The 17,217-nt window shown below is 40.0% G+C and overlaps 1 protein-coding gene across 1 annotated transcript in view; it reads left to right on the top strand.

Annotated features, from left to right (window-relative positions):
• Window positions 1-17,217, top strand: part of LOC122815427 (extracellular calcium-sensing receptor-like) — a 257,829-nt gene that overhangs the window by 70,750 nt on the left and 169,862 nt on the right. The window contains exon 6 of the mRNA XM_044087915.1: window positions 9,265-9,275. Coding sequence (XP_043943850.1) covers window positions 9,265-9,275 — 11 coding nt within the window. The remainder of the gene's footprint in view (window positions 1-9,264; window positions 9,276-17,217) is intronic.

A 17,217-nucleotide genomic window follows, 5' to 3' on the forward strand; every position in this document is an offset into this window, starting at 1 on the left:
ACTTTTATGGGATAATATTTTATTATATTTGTATTTGCTTCTTCTATTTTCTTTTTGTTTTCCAACTCACATAAGTTCTTATTGGATTTAAGTAATACAAGTTGATTTTGTAATTCCTGTAATTCTGATTCCCGTTCTTTAACTTTATTTTTGTATCAGGTTTTGCTATATATATATATATATATATATATATATATATATATATAAGCTTTTAATGAATCCCATACCATAAGTATATTTGTTTCTGGTTTGTAATTAATCTCTAGGAAAAAGTGAAGTTCAGAAGTTAATCGAGGATTAAATTCTTTGATTTTTGTAATGTATGATGGAATCCTTGAAGTAATAACAACTAATGATTTAAGTTGTGTGTAAATTTCCAATACCAAGGAGTTATGGTCAGAAAATGGACATGGCTGTATCGAAAAATTGAAAATTTTAGTATATAAATCTTGAGAGACATATATTTTATCAATTCTGGTTTGGGTTCCATGTCTATAGTCTTGATGTGAGAAAAGCAATGAATTAGATCCTATAGCATCATAAACATATTTTAGTTTAAACGTCTCTATCCATTTTTTTAATAGTTTAGCTGTGGATGATCGTCACGGGGGATTTCTTATTTGCGGTTTCCGTGACATCTGTAATATAATTCAGGTCACCTCCTACTATTATATTGCTTTTAGAGGTAGTTGTAATGAGGGCTAAGTGCTTCTTAGCTAATCCTACCCCCATACCAGGGAATCAATATAAATTCACTAAAGTTCATATTCTGTTGTTGAATTTTAATATAACTATAGCTGAGTCCATCCCTCTCCACATATTTATAGATACATTCTGGATTCAATGAGGTCTTTTTCCAGAGTACTGTTACTCCTCTAGTCTTTGATTTATAAGGGGATTGAGCTAGTATTCTGTAATTATTAGGATCACACTTAAATGTGTTGTTTATTTTAAAATGGGTTTCTTGAAGAAAGACTACTTGAGCTTTATTTAGTTTTAGGTATCTCAATAAGTTAGATTTTTTGCTTGTGTTGTTTAACCATTAGTATTTAAAGACACCAAAGTCAGTTCCATGTCAGGATTTTTTTAAGTTAAAAACAACTATGTATTAATAAAATCCTAGATATGTAAAACTCCTCTTGTATAATTAACTGTATGTTAATTAAATAGTTCCTAATTATCTTAATCAGCATTGTTTTTTTTTCATGAGGTTTAATAATAAACATTTTTGTCAGGCATTTTAAAACTAGAATAAAAGCCTATTAACAAAAGTTGCATAAGTCTAAATCTTAACCCACACTAACCGTAGACTGAAGAACATTCCTAGTCTAACAGACAAAAATAAATCTGTTAGACTAACCTTCTTAAACACCTTCTTACTCCTTTTGAGCCCATAAAACAATAAATATTAACGGAGAATAATTTAGAAAGTGAGTAACCGGTAATGTTTACTTTTCATCCATTCATACTTTAATTTCTCTTATAAATTAAATTAAGTCAACATCAAACGACTGTCATCAATGCATTGCTAAAGTAAAGATGACTTGTCACATTATATAAGAAACAAACAAGACAAGAATTCTTATAACTATTATATTTCAATTTAAAAGAAATAAAAGGAAAATAATGTTAACAAATACATTCTTAGCCGCTAACTTGATTTTCCATCTATTATTTATCTAGTCTTTATGTTAAATAAACTTAGTATTCAAAAGTATAGAATTGTATAAATGTAATGAAGCGAATGAACTAAATTAGTTCCAAAAAGTTCCTAGATTAATTTAGATCCTTCTTAAGACCTGAGAAAATTTAAAAGATAAACACCTCAAGTAATAATGTATGCTGGAGATGCCAAGAATCAGCTAATGCAGACTGGTCCCATGTTTTTATTATTGTGTCAGTATTAGAACATATTGGAATGAAATTAATACTTTTTTACAAGCTCTTTATACAGATACATTTATTTGGGCAAAATCTCTAAATTTACTGAATGTAATCAATAATCCTCACTTGAAGAAATTGGATTTGTATTTAATATGGACTATAGTAGCAATAGCTAGAAAATGTATAACCAGAAGATGGAAATCCAACAGAGTGCCCACCATGGAGGAATTTTTATATCTACTGAAGAAGTCTGTTTTAATGGAGATCAAAACTAAAGAACTGAGAATTCATCCCAAGCCATTAGTCAATAACCCATGGAAAAAAGTTTTGACATTGATTGACACCTTGCAATTGGAATCAGACTCTTCCTGATAATTTAATGTATGAACATCATTGTTTTTATACAGATCTTTTGTTATCTTAATCTATTTTCTGGCTAAATGTAAATATTATATATAGTTGAATATTTATTAATTGTAAACAATCATTATGTTTTAAATCAAAATAAAAAAATATTTGAGTAAATAAATATTACACACACACACACACACACACACACACACATATATATATATATATATATATATATATATATATATATATATATATATATATATATATATACATACAGTAATTAAAAATAAAAAAAATAAAGACAAACTCTCTAAGAGCAGTAATGCCTACCAGGGTGTGTGTCATTCTGTAACAACTCTAGGCGGGCATTATTTACATACTAACACACACCCTGTTGGGCATTACTGTTTATACAATATACAATCTCATTATATTCCCACTCATTACAAATTGTGTTCAAGAACACAAATTAAAACAAAAATGTTGTTTATTTGATTAATTAATGATTGGTGTTGTTGTCTTGTAACAGCTTACGTGTCTTAACATACTTTCACTGAAGGCCTGGGAAGAAAACATCCACAGTGAACTTACAATTAAGACAGTGTGAAAATACATAGTGTATAACATGTTCAGGTTATTTCAGTCAGGAACAGACGAAGTGTTGTACAAAATGTGTACCTAATATTTCTGAATGGCATAGATGCTATAACAAAGCATATCAGAAATAATGGCGGTAAATGTGTCACAAGCTGCAGAATAAAATCGTTAATCATCTTAATACCAACGATCCAACAACAGTCAAATCAGATGTCACATGTTATTGTCAGACTCAGACTGTGTCCAGCTTATGAAAACTGCTTTTCATCCACCAATCCTTTCCTAAACTTGTTACCCTTCTGACAGTTGCAGGGGGTAGCAAACTGAACAGGGCAAGCCAAGCCACACTTCCTTATCGTAAGCTACACCCCCAGGTCATCTTATGGGAGCCTTTAGAAATTCCAGCTAAACTAAAAGACATGCTATTGTTGGTGTGTCCTGGGTCTGGCTTTGCTAAAAAGCATCCTCTCAAAGAGCTCTGTGCAGTAAACTTCTGGTGGAAGACATCCAGAAGGCATCTCAACTAAGTACCCAAACCCGTTTGACTCCTCAGTCAGAAGAAACAGTAGCTTGAGTCTAAGATTCTCTTGTGTTGACAGTCTCATCTCTCTACCAGCCTTTAAGATCCTGCTGAGATGCTAATCTCCTCTCTAAGGAGAGTGAGATCAGCTGTCCTATGAAGGAGCCCAGCTCCTCCCACTTGAATCTGCGCTCTCATTCTTTTAGCCACTATTAAAAACTTGCGATTACAAGTAAAGATGGGTACGCAAACTGTGTGAAAATTCAGAGCTACTTCCAAGGACTTGGCTCTAGCTTCATTGCCACTGTCTTGTACAATTTTTTAGTACTTTCTACATCTACTTGTGAACAAGACCCCAGTAACTCCAGCTGGGGTAAATACCCCTCCCCTTAACTCCAGAGAGCAATCCACACTTTCCTAGAGAAGAGCCATTATCTGCAACTGGGAAATACATTGACACTCATCTTACACTACTTGTAAGATACTAGAACATTCTTCTGTTTTGCAGTTACTCTAGTACACCAAGCTTAGAGCATTATAGATTGCCATTGTGGCCGAATTTTTATTTCAGATAGATGACACATACAACAACTTGTGCCCTAGAAATCTTTTAATAAATGAAAGATTATCTTACTGAGCAGAGATAGGGCTCAGAACATAAAACAAACTGATCATGTTATTCTCAACACTGTCAATGTTAATGCTGTGATATTGAATTAGTATTTTTCTACCCAAATTACTGTGAAAATGGTGCATTTGTCAAGATCTCTGTGGTGGTTACCTTCTAGCCTAGGCAACTGTGGTTGTCCGTACTTTTGGAAATGACTAGGGGCAGGTACCCCAAGCTTCATCACAGACTACATCCAGTCACACAGGAATAGGGGTGTTTCATACACCCTGACATCAATCATCTTCAACTGATTGTGAGGGTGACAGGTCTTAATTCCTTTTAGGTACCTGTTTTCTGAGGATGTGCAGTAGGTAGTGATGGAGGCAGGACAGCCTACTGCTAGAAAATCATTTATTAGCAAATGGAAAAATGTTTTCTAGTCCATGCCAACATTTGTGTTGGTTACTGTCTTATGACCTTTTTTATTCCTCTGTCAAAGTTCATTTATCAGCCATTTTAGCATGCTTGCCCATGGATCCTCCTCTTTCAATCTAGTGCCATGTCAAAATGTTCTTGAAAGGGGTTTTGCATTAGAGGCTTCCTAGGAAACTGGTGGCCCTTCCTTGAGATCTTAATTTTTTGTTAGTGAAGCTAATACTTCCTTCATTTGAACCAGCTAATCTGGTTCATAGTTCATAGGTTAGTACTAAGCTAATTGCTCTTGTGAGCCATTTTAAGCCTAGCCGGTTATCCCTTGTGAGACTCAAACCCTGCACCTTGTGTTTGTAAGGCAAACACCTTAACCATTAGGCCACCCTCCCAACCCAATGTAAAGACATTGTCCTTGTACAACCCTGTTGAGCACTCATTACATTAGAATCCCTCAAGGTTGCATGCTAATTATTATACTTCCAACTGTGGACTATTTTGTTTTATCAGTGAATGCTAGAGCCACGATCACAATTCTTTTCTTTTTCTTCCACACACCACATCCTCTATACTAGGGTCACAATCTCACTTCTTTTCTTTTTCTTCCACACACCACATCGTCTATGCTAGGGCCACAATTACACTTCTTTTCTTTTTATTCCACACACCACATCCTCTATGCCTTTATATAACTATGGATTTTTCCAAAGATATTTTTCCATATCCAATATAACTTTTTACCATTGCTCACTTGCCCAGTCTCAGTTCCAGAACAACAGTTTCATCCACATACTTATTTATCCAGACCTCTAGTGAATGCTGGACTTCATCTTGTCTTCCTCTCTTAACCGTTATTGAGTGAGGAAGCATCTATGACCCACTTGCAAGTGAAGAATGAAATATTTTAGTAGCTCGTAGTTGCTTAGATGTTGTCCTCAGTATCTCCCATGTTTTTCTTCATGTTCATTTTTTGGAGTAATTTCATTATTGAATGACCTTTGTTTTTCCTTAATATCCCTGTAGATCAAAACACTGCCCTTTCTGAGCTGTATTGCATTTCAGCTAAAGTGCACAACTGACCTTCTCTTTAGCTCCTCCATGGAGGAACACTAATTCTGTTGAGCCACATCTCTTTTCGCTGTGCATAGCTCCACCATTTTGTGATATATATATAAGTGCTTCAGTCCATCTGACTCTGGGAATTTGACTTTCCACATCCCTAATGTTATAGCTGCTATTGCATATACATTTCACATTGTGTTGCCAAGTCTTCTAGTCCTATTGCCTGGTACGCATTCCTAACCTCTATATCTTATAATCCATTCACCTCCTTATATTCGTGCATCTCACTAAGCAATTTGTGTTTACTCAAGAACCTCTTCCCAAGCAGATTTAACTGTCTAGAATATATATATTAAACTTACCTGTTTTGACATCCATTTCATCACTTGCTGCTGTCTTTACACCAAATAGCAACTGTCATCCCTGCTTTAAGAACCAGCTTTTCATTAATTACTTTATACTGAAGGCCACAGCATAGAACTGAAACTGGCTCATGCCGTGCACAATAATTTCCTGTTAGGCTTCAGTGTTTCATTTGCTATTCTGCATTCTGTTTCCCTGTCTTCTTATGCTTCAAGCTTCCTTTGCAGACTTTTTATAAATTTCACATGAAGAGAAGTGAATTAGCATTTTCCAAATGCAAAAGAGAGAATTCCACTTCTCTAGTACAGGCTCCCCCATACATTTAAAGCAGAAGTCTTTCCTAACACTATTCAAGCGAAACCTGTACTATTGGAGGGGAAACCGGAACTACACCCCAGGTCTAGTGCCTATGTCTTCAATGGATAGAGGCATCCAATAAATATTGCCATAGCTTACCTACACCCATTAAAATAACTTCTAAAGCACATACATTTGCATGAAACAATTGTAATACATGGGTAGGCTTATAAAGGCCCCACTGGTTGTTAACCTACTACAGACCTATTGTAAGAATCGATAATACTGTACTGTACCGGTATCAGCTGGAAAGAGACTGAGAACAAAAGGCTTTATCTGTTAATTACCCAAACTCCTGCTGAACAGGTGCCTGTCTTTCCTTTATGGACCAAATCTTGTGGACTTTTTAGAATGAATTCTCCAAACACTGTAGTTCATTCAGTTAGGCTTTATTAGATATTCACAATATCAAAATACTGTCTTCATTAACAGTTCTGATAAACAATTAGTGTTCAAAGTTACACATCATATTCTGATTGTCCTGAACAACATAACTAACATAGTCTTTAGATGACCTGCCTTCTCTACTCAGGCTCGAGTGTCTGTCATCTTCTCTGAGGTAATAGGTTGAATAAACTTACTTACCTTAACTGAACTGCTATCCTGAATACAACATTATATTGCTTCAGTCCAGTAATTTACCTTATTTACTTGGCGTTTCGTAAAAATCTACTTGCCAATCATTAGCGGACCGGAGTTCCGCTGTGGCGACCCCTTACCGGGAAAAAGCCGAAAGACAAACAACTTTTCCTAACCTTGATCTCAGGCTTTGTCTCGTATGTACAATATTCCATTAAGGAACATTTTGTAGCTGGCAAGACTGTATCTTTCCCTTGAGATAAGAACATTGAGTATTTCTATATTTTTTACACACTTTTTGCTCATCTTTCCTTTATAATAAACTGTCTCGCTCATGCTTAACCACCAAGGTTATTTTTCTTTCTCCTTAACTACCTTTTATGCATAAATGAAACACAATTTATTTTACCCTTTAGCCTGTCTAATGTCTAATAACTACTTTAAAATGGAAATCCCTAATCTAACACCTATGAACCTATAACCATAATTTTTCATGTCCTTCCCAAATCAATAACTCATATTGCTGTAACCCCTCAGTAGAAGGGCATCCACTCTTGTCTGAAACTTATTAAAATTCCCCTGAGTGTACCCTAAGAAACAACATATCTCCAGTATTAATTATATGAGATAGATGATCCCTCATTTCACTCTGTCTGACCTTTACCTGACCAGGACAGTCTTTGTCTAGTTATAATATAACACGGCACATTGCCAAAGGTGTTTAAGCTGTCAGTACCTCTATTTAGGTCCTCCTCCACCTTCACTTTAGGCAGTTATCTGCAGAAAACCTAAGCCAGACTTTGCACCACCCCATTGGCTTACATCTTATGAAGTCGTCTGACTGACTTGGTTAGTTTCTTTATAAACAACCAAAAGTAACCAGGAGATTGCAGGTGATCCTGTCTCATGTTCTTCCTCACAGGGCCCCCATCTGACCCATATTTTCATAGGTTCATAGGTTCATAGGTGTGTACTAGGCAATGGCCCTGGAGCCTTTACAGTCCTAGCCCATAGAAGTGCCCTGGCATTGTGCCACCCAATATTAGTTCCCAGTGCCCTTATCAAGTAGAGCCACTGCAGTGATCGCCGGGGTGAACTTTCTATTACCCATCCACTCATCAAGATTTCTCTTGAAGAGAGCCAGTGAGGTGTTCTGCTTGACATGTATGGGAAGTCTATTCCAGAGCATGGGCAGTCTCTGGGTTATGAACCTGTCCCTCCAGCATGTTCTGTTGATTGTGGTAATGAGATTGAGGTCTCTGGAGCATCTTTAGATGTAGCATTTCAAACAGAGCTGGGTCAGACATGGCTTTGTAAGTCATACAGACATTGCCTCTAAGTAGGTGACAGCAAATAGCTGGAGTCTTCTGAGTCTGTCCATGTAGCGTATGTGTCTAATGCCTAGGATCCTCTTTGTGAGGTATTTTTGTGGCCTCTCCAGCTGTTGCAGGTGTCTAGTGCGGTACATGCCAAATGAGGCATTATACTCAATGATTGGTCTAATGAAGGAAGAGTAGAGAGAGATGATGACCTCTTTCTTCCTGGATGAAAAACCCTTGGTAATGAGATGTGCCACATAGAAGGACTTTCTGGCCACAGTGGCAATGTGGTGGTCGAAGGAGAGGTTGCTCTCAACCTCCATCCCCAGATCTCTTATAACACCATCAGTGTTCAGTGGGCTCCCCTCAATGTGGTAATTAGTGGTAACTGAGTTTTTACCAAAGGGGATGATGATGCATGTTTTGTCATTAAGCTTAAGGCTATGGTTTCGATACCAGTCACTGGTGTCAGTGAGGCCTTTCTGTAGGATGTCTGCATCACTTGGGGAGTTAATAAAGGCTCCCAGCTTGCAGTAGTCTGTGAACCTGGTCAGCCAGAGTCTCTTTGTGTTGACCTGGACTTCTGAGACATAGATGCCATACAGGAGAGGACCCAGGACCAATCCCTGTGGGACTCCACTCATGACTGAGTGGCAGTCTGACTCGGATTCCTCTACTTTCACCCTGTGTGTTCTATATGTGAGCCAATTTGCAACCCACCTAGTGATATAGGGGTTGATGCCTAGTTTGGTGAGTTTATCAATAATTCCTGAGTGAGGAATGGTATTAAAGGCCTTAGCCAGATCGAGGTAGGGTGTATGCACTGCCTTACCTTCATCCACAGCCCTGGTCACTGACTGAAAGAAGTCAACCAGGTTGAGCAGACATGATCTCCCTTTCACAAAGCCAAATTGTGTGGGGTCCAGAGTTTAGAGATTTCCTATATCTTTGTTAATCAGGTCCACAATGATGCTGTCCATAGCCTTACATATCAGACTCATCAGGCTAATGGGGCGATAATTCCCAGGGTCTGCAGTCGCTTCCCCTTTATGGAAAGGGTTGACTGTAGCAGTGCACCATTCGGTAGGGACAAAGCCTGGAATGAGGCTGTGACTGAACAGGGCATACAGATGTGGTGCCAGTTTGCTTTGTAGTTCATGTAGAACACAGCCAGTAGTCTGCATTTCCAGATGACAATAGTGTACCCTCTCCCTACATCACCATGTTCTGGGCTTTGCTGTCTGCAGTGCTTTACAAATTACAACTGCAGCTTCCTAGACCTTTCCTGTACAGTAAGTTTTTTCAAAAAGTCTACAATTTATACTTTGAAGTGCTACAGAAGTGTCTGTTACAATATGCACTGTGCAAACTGATTAATCACAGTGCAAATCGGAAAAGTTTACATCCTGTGATACGCATTGCAGTCCAGTTGGGAGCTAACAGCTGGTATTGGGAGCTAACACCTGGTATAGCTCACCAACAAGTCGGGTTCCTGAAATGCAGCACAGATTATTGCTGCTACCAAAAACATCAGAAAATTAATCCTTACTTTTCTCATTAATGTGATGCAAGTCACCTTTAAGTGATTTCAAGAAACAGCTAAAAAATAATTTTCATTTTATGAGCTGGTCATCTTTAAATATTAAAGTGTGCTGATCCTGAATATTAAAGTGAGTCTGATTATAATTAATCCCTTTGCCTTGCTTAACACGACTCTGAACCGCACGTTGTGAGTATGTCACTGTGCTTAGCACAGTCATTTCCTCAGTGGCTTCTGTAGTCACTAGTCAAAACAAAAAGAGTGAAAGGAAATGCATATTATATAACTGAATTATTTTTAAAAGGAAAAACATTTATTTTTTAAAACAATCCTTCCTTCCATCCATGCATCCATCAGCCAGCCCCTCCTCCATCCACAACCCTTCCCATTTTTGCACATGGGCTGTTCACTATGTTCATAGGTTCATAGGTAGGTACTAGGCTATGGGCCCTGGGGCCTATATAAGCCTAGCCAAAAAGGTACCCTGGCTTTCTCCACGCAAGAAAATTATTTTCCTGTGCCCCTGTCAAGCAGAGCCACAGAAGTGATCCCTGGGGTGAATTTCCTATCACCCATCCAATCATCAAGATTTTTCTTAAAGAGTGCTAATGAGGAGCTTTGTTTTATGTAGATAGGTAGTTTGTTCCAGAGCATGGGAAGTCTCTGGGACAGGAATCTATCCCTCTAGCATGTTCTGTTTATTGTGGTGACAAAGTTTAGGTCCCTAGAGCATGTAGCTTGGAGGGATTGGGATTTCTTTAAGTGGAGCATGTACAACAGCTCTGGGTTTGACATAGCTTTGTATGTTAGGCAGAGATCGCCTCTGAGTAGGCGATATGAGATGGAGTAAAGCTAGAGTTTTTTGAGACGGTCTGCGTAGGGCATCTATTTGAGGCTGGTAATCCTCTTTGTGAGGTATTTCTGCGACCTTTCTAGTTGTTGTAGATATCTTGTGAGGTACATACCAAAAGGGGCGTTGTACTCTATAATGGGTCTAATGAGTGACAAGTAGAGGGGAACAATGACCTCTTTTTCCTGGATGAGAAACCTTTTGTGATGAAGTGTGCCACATAGAAGGATTTCCTGACTACTGTGGTGATGTGATTATCAAAGCAGAGACTACTGTCCACCTGTGTCCCAAGGTCTCTTATCACACTTTCGGTGTTAATTAAACTACTACCTATGTAGTAGTTCATGGGTACAAAGTTTTTACCAAAAGGGATGACAATGCACTTTTTGGCATTGAGCTTGAGGTCATTGCTTTGACACCAGGCATCTGTCTCAGTGAGACCCTTTTGTAGGATGTCCACATCGTTAGGAGTTTCGGTTATGGCTCCTAGTTTGCAGTCATCTGCTAACTTCATTAGCCAAATACCTTCTGTGTTAGCCTGTACTTCTGAGAAGTGGATACCAAACAGGAGAGGACCCAGGACTGAACCCTGTGGTACTCCACTTGTCACTGGTCTGAAGTCAAATTTGGAGTCTGTTACTTTCACAGTGTGGGTTCTGTCAGCGAGCCAGCTGGGAACCCATCTTGTGTCATAGGGATTTATACCTAGCTTAGTGAGTTTATCTATAATTCCAGAGTGGAAGATGGTGTTGAAAGCCTTGGCAAGATCTAGATAGGCTGTGTGACCCACCTTACCCTCATCTACGGCTTTGGTGACTGCTTCAAAGAAGTCTATCAGGTTTAGGAGACATGATCTGCCTTTTAAAAACCCGAACTGGTTGAGGTCCAGAGTTTGGAGCTTACCAATGTCATTGTTTATAAGTTCCATGATGATATGTTCCATAGCCTTGCAGACCAGGCTCGTCAGGCTAATGGGGCGGTAGTTCCTGGGGTCCATGATGGCTCCCCCTTTGTGGAGTGGGATAACTGTCACTGTGTGCCATTCAGTGGGCACAAAGCCTGAGGGGAGGCTATGACTGAACATGGTACTTAGGTGGGGTGCCAGTTCATTTTGTAGTTCATGTAGAATGCAGCCTGGGATGTTGTCAGGTCCCATGGATGCTGTGTTCTTGGCTTTGGAGAGTGTGTTTTTTACCTGTGCAGCCATGACTACAGGAACTTTGCATTCTTCTGGTATAGAGATGGGCCCTTTAGGGGGTGAAAGGGGGGTAAAGTTAGCACTGAACCTATCTGCTAGGATGTTGGCAGTATCAGTTGGTTGTGTATACTTAGTGCCATTGTGCTGTAACACAGAGCAGATCTAAGTGTTGCCATTGAGATTCTTGGCATAGCTATATAGTACTTTGTGGTAGTCTTTAGAATCAGTGGCAATTTTGTTTTCGTAACTAGCTTTGGAGGATTTTATGAGGGATCTCAGCTTTTTACTGAGGCTGACCAGGGAGTTCCTCCAATCATGGGATTTTACTTGTTTTTGCAACAGTTTCTTTCTTCTGTTGTAGAGTTTGTTTATGGCAGGGGGCCACCAAATTGGCTTCCTTTTTTGGAGGATAGCATCTTGGTTCTGTTAGGGAGTGCATGATCCATTCACTCATGTAAGTGCTTATAAAGTGCATTTGTGTAGGATTCAGCAGTCGTACTTCTATTGTCCATCTACATGGATGTTGTGAAGTTTGCCACTTCTGTCTTAAGAAGCGTGAAGTTGGCTTTGGAGAAATTTTTTTTGGTATTTTCCCTAATGGGGGGTGGGGGCAGGATGTGGATGTCTAGGGTGATTAGCTTGTGGTCGGTTCTGACCAATGAGGAATTGACCTCTGGTGTGGATCATCGGTTGCCCATGTTGGTAATCACTAGGTATAGGATATTACTGCCCCGAGTGGGCTGTGGATAATTTGATCCAAGGCATTGGAATTTATGAATTCCAGAAAACGTTGAGCAAAAGAGTTGGTACATAGGTTCATAGGTAGATACTAGGCTACCGGCCCAAGGGCCTAAGTAAGCCTAGCCAACAAGGTTCCCTGGTTTACGCCACCCAGGAAAGTTAATTTCCTGTGGCCCTGTTGAGCAGAGCCACAGACGTGATCCCTGGGGTATTTTTCCTATTTCCTATCCACTCATCAAGATTTTTCTTGAAGAGTGCTAATGAGGAGCTTTGCTTGACATAGTTATTGCAGAGTATAGGAAGTCTCTGGGACAGGAATCTATCCCTCCAGCATGTCCTGTTTATTGTGGTGACAAGGTTTAGGTCCCAAGAGTGTGTAGCATGGAGGGATTGGAATTTATTTAGGCGTAGCATGTCCAACAGCTCTGGGTTCAACATAGCTTTATATGTTAGGCAGAGATCTCCTCGGATTAGGCTATATGCTACAGAGTAAAGCTGGAGTTTTTTGAGATAGTCAGTGTAGGGCATCTGTTTGAGGCCAGTAATCCTTTTTGTGAGGTACTACTGTTGCCTTTGCAGCTGCTGTAGATGTCTTGTGAGGTACAATCCAAAATGGGAATTGTACTCTATAATGGGTCTAATGAGTGCCGAGTAGAGGGGAACAATGACCTCTTTTTTCCTGGATGAGAACCCTTTTGTGATGAGGTGTGCCACATAGAAGGATTTCCTGACTATTGTGGAGATGTGATTATCAAAGGAGAGACTACTGTCCACCTGGGTCCCAAGGTCTCTTATCACACATTTGGCATTAAGTAGACTGCCGTTTATGTGGTCGTTCATGGCTACAGAGTTTTTACCAAAGGTGATGACAATGCACTCTTTGGCATTGAGCTTGAGGCCATGCCTCTGACACCAGGCATCTGTCTCAGTGCGGCCCTTCTATAGGATGTCCACATCATTTGGGGACTCGACTATTGTTCCTAGTTTGCAGCCATATGCGAACTTCATTAGCCAGAGGCCTTCTGTGTTAGCCTGTACTTTAGAGAAGTAGATACCAAACAGAAGAAGTCCTAGGACTGAACCCTGTGGTACTCCACTTGTCACTGGTTTGAAGTCAGATTTGGAGTCTGCAACTTTTGCAGTGTGGGTTCTGTCAGTGAGCCATTTGGCAATCCATCTTGTGACATAGGGATTTATACCTAGTTTAGTGAGTTTATCTATAATTCCAGAATGGGGGATGGTGTCAAAAGCCTTGGTGAGGTCAAGATAGGCTGTGTGAACCACCTTACCCTTGTCTACGGCTTTGGTGACTGCCTCAAAGAAGTCGGTCAGGTTCAGAAGGCATGATCTGCCTTTCACAAACCCAAACTGGGTGGGGTCTAGAGTTAGGAGGTTACCAATGTCTTTGTTTATGAGTTCCATGATGAAACATTCCATGGCCTTGCAGACCAGGCTCGTCAGGCTAATATGAAGATAGTTCCAAGGATCAGTGATGGCTCCCCCTTTGTGGAGTGGGATGACTGTTGCTGTGTGCCATTCATTGGGCAGAATGCCTGATGTGAGACTATGATTGAATATGGTGCTTAGGTGAGGAGCCAGTTCATTCTGAAGTTCATGTAAAATGCAGCCTGGGATGTTGTGGTGTTAGACAGTGCAGCTTTTACCTGCATAAATATGATTACAGGGACTCTGCATTCTTCCTGTATAGATATGGGCCCTTTAGGGGGTGAGAGAGGGGTAAAGTTAGCACTGAACCTACCTGCCAGGATGTTGGCAATATCAGTTGGTTCTGTAATTTTCATGCCATTGTGCTGTAACTCAGAGCAAATATGGGTGTTGCCATTGAGGTTCTTGACATAGCTTTAGAATGCTTTGTGGTTGTCCCTAGAATCAGTGGTGACTTTGTTTTCATAGCTAGCTTTGTAGGATCTTATAAGGGATCTCAGCTTCTTACTGAGGCTGACCAGGGAGATCCTCCACCCATGGGATTTTACCCTTTTGCAACAGTTTCTTCCTTCTGTTGTAGAGTTTGTTTATGGCAGGGGACCACCAGATTGGCTTCCTTTTTGTGGAGGATAGCGTCTTAGTTCTATTTGGGATAGCACAATCCATGCACTCGTGTGTTAAAGAAAATTCAAAGATCAATTCACGTAAGGTTCAGCAAGACATCCTTTATAACTTTCAGCAAAGAGACAAAGCATGTAGGTACAAGGTTTGTCTGATCTTCAATAGCTCAGCCTGCTACCTTTATACAGTTCTTTGCATGTACACAGCAGGTGCTTATCAGGTAGTTGCTGACCTACAAAACATTTCTCAAAATTCAGTTTGACAACTGGGCTTAACCTGTCAAACACAGTTTCTGAGTAATTGTCCTTTAACTGTCTCTTCTTGACACAACATTTATCTGTTGCTAGTGTGAGGCCCCTATCTCAACATTACATAGCAAGAACAACAGACTTTCAGGCATCAGCAGCTTTTACAGAGACCACCAATATTTACACATTTTACATAGAATAAATGTATTAACTCTTAACCCTTTAGGTGCAGGATTGTACACTATACAATTTGTACATTTCTCTAACATTTCCCCCCTTTTAATACTTTATTCTTATTGTTTAATGAGTCTAAAACAAGTCCATTTCATCTCTTGACCATTTCCACCCAGGGCCTTGCAGTCAGAGGGTCAGTCGGCTTAGGCTCAAAAAAACAATTCTTCCACTTCCAATTTTAGTAGTTCTTCATATTCAGTACTTTGTTGGTACAAGGTTGTTGTGACTGAGGCATCGATAGTGCTTTTTACCAGTCCACGCATGCAGGGGATGCAACAGCATCCACAAAACATCAATATCACTGCTCCAACGCAAATGGCGATCAATAGGTTCATCAGGACACTGCCCCATCCCCCAAACCATTTCTGGAAAAGTCTGTCAATGGGTTTTGACCTGGCTTGGTCAAGGCAGATACTTGCTGGATCACTTCGAGATGGCTATCTATTTTGTGCTCATTGTCTGGGATAAACGAACAGCATTCCTCTTGGATTAACGTGCAAGTACCTCCTTTTGCCACCAGGGTGAAATCGAGAGCCATACGATTTTGAAGCACTACTGCTCTTATAGCGGTCAATTGATCTGTCACCAATTCCAAGGCAGAAAAGGTTGCATTGCTCAATGTTTCAAGCAGCTTGGACAGCTTTCTCAGTTCCCAAATTGATTTTACTGCTCCTTACTGAGGTATTATGCCGGCCCACACCGAGAGCCATGTGGGACACTCCTTTATCACTGACGTGAGCCAGGTCATGGTGATATATCCATGATGCATCAGTTCGGCCTACTGGATTGGCAGGTTTTTTAACTTCTCAAACATTTCGGATTTTCCCTTGAGGTAAAGTTAACATGTGTCATATAGCTGGAACTAGGTAGACAAAAAGCAGCTTCCAGACCACTTTCTTGGTAGCCATTTATATGCCTTTCTTCCGCAAACAAAATAACAATCTTTCCACTTTAACGGTGATGTTGAAGTGATCCCCAAAGTCCTGCTGTCCTCAGAACATTTTCCAATAGACAATTTCCATTTCCTGGACAAAGTTACCCATAGAGTTTTTAACAAGTTTTCTTATAGATGAGAAATTTGCCACACAACCCAATTTGTCTGCGGTGCAGTTATAAACCACTGTTTTGTTACAATGGCTCCACCCTACCCTAGTTTTACCAAGTTTCTGAAAACATACAGTTCCGTTTTGATGGAGGGACAGCTGTAAGGCAACCGCATTTGCCGACGTAATATTAGCCGTGTTGCTCAACAGGCTTGTCCATGTCTTGGTAACATTTAGTGGAGACGCCACTAAAGGTAATCCTCCATGTGCAGTTGGTATAGCTGCACAGATCCAACAATTAGAAACATTAAGGGTATCTGCATATGCGTACTTGATAGCCTGATACGTGTTGAAAGCAGGATGCCATGCTGCACGCTTGCTAGGTTCAGTAAATGTGGTGGAAAAGAGAAATGGCCATAGCAGAAAAACAATGACCACAATAACAGTCAATGAGACTACCACACAATATTTTTGTAGAAAGGGTTGTCGTTCCAGTATTCTGTTTTCTTCGGTTTTCCCAAAAGGATGGAATTCAACTTTCTTTGGTGCAATCATGTCGCTTAATCTGGGTATTTTTATCTTATTCTCTACCCTATAGTACCTTAGCACCGATGATTGCTTCACTGGGTTTGAGATGGACCAGTTCCTATTGATCTGACCCCCCTTTGTAGCCAGACTTTTGTGCTTAGGGTCCCGATGGAGAGGTAAGATCTATACCCAATTCAAATTTCTTCACTAACTTGCAGTGTGTCAGATGGATCCACGAAGCTCGCTCTGCAATCTTGACTGCAGTCGGTGTCGAAAGAAGCACCTGGTAGGGACCTTCCCACTTTGGTGATGCCCAGTTCTTCCTCTTCACGATTTTGATCCACACCCAGTCTCCTGGCGTCACTGTTACTTCCGGCGTCTTAGTCTGCTCTAAACCGGAAAAAGAATTAGACTGCAACAGATGTTTAGAATTTAACAGTTTCTTCATATATTCAGCTAATGTAAGATCAGCTTCCTGGTCTGAAGGCATGAGAGGTTTCCATTGGGATGTACAATATGCCCTCCCATACAGTTTCTCATATGGGGTCAGCCCTTTTGCTGAGGAACTGTTCTCATGTTCAACAGTGCCAGGGGTAAACAGTACAGCCAGGTTTTCCCAGTTTCAGCCATTAGTTTCCTCAGTTTACTTTTAAGTATACTATTATGTCTTTCGACCAACCCTGCACACTGAGGA

This window comes from Protopterus annectens, chromosome 1.part1, assembly GCF_019279795.1.
Source record: "Protopterus annectens isolate FY-2018-M chromosome 1.part1, PAN1.0, whole genome shotgun sequence".
Taxonomy (NCBI): Eukaryota; Metazoa; Chordata; order Ceratodontiformes; family Protopteridae; genus Protopterus; species Protopterus annectens.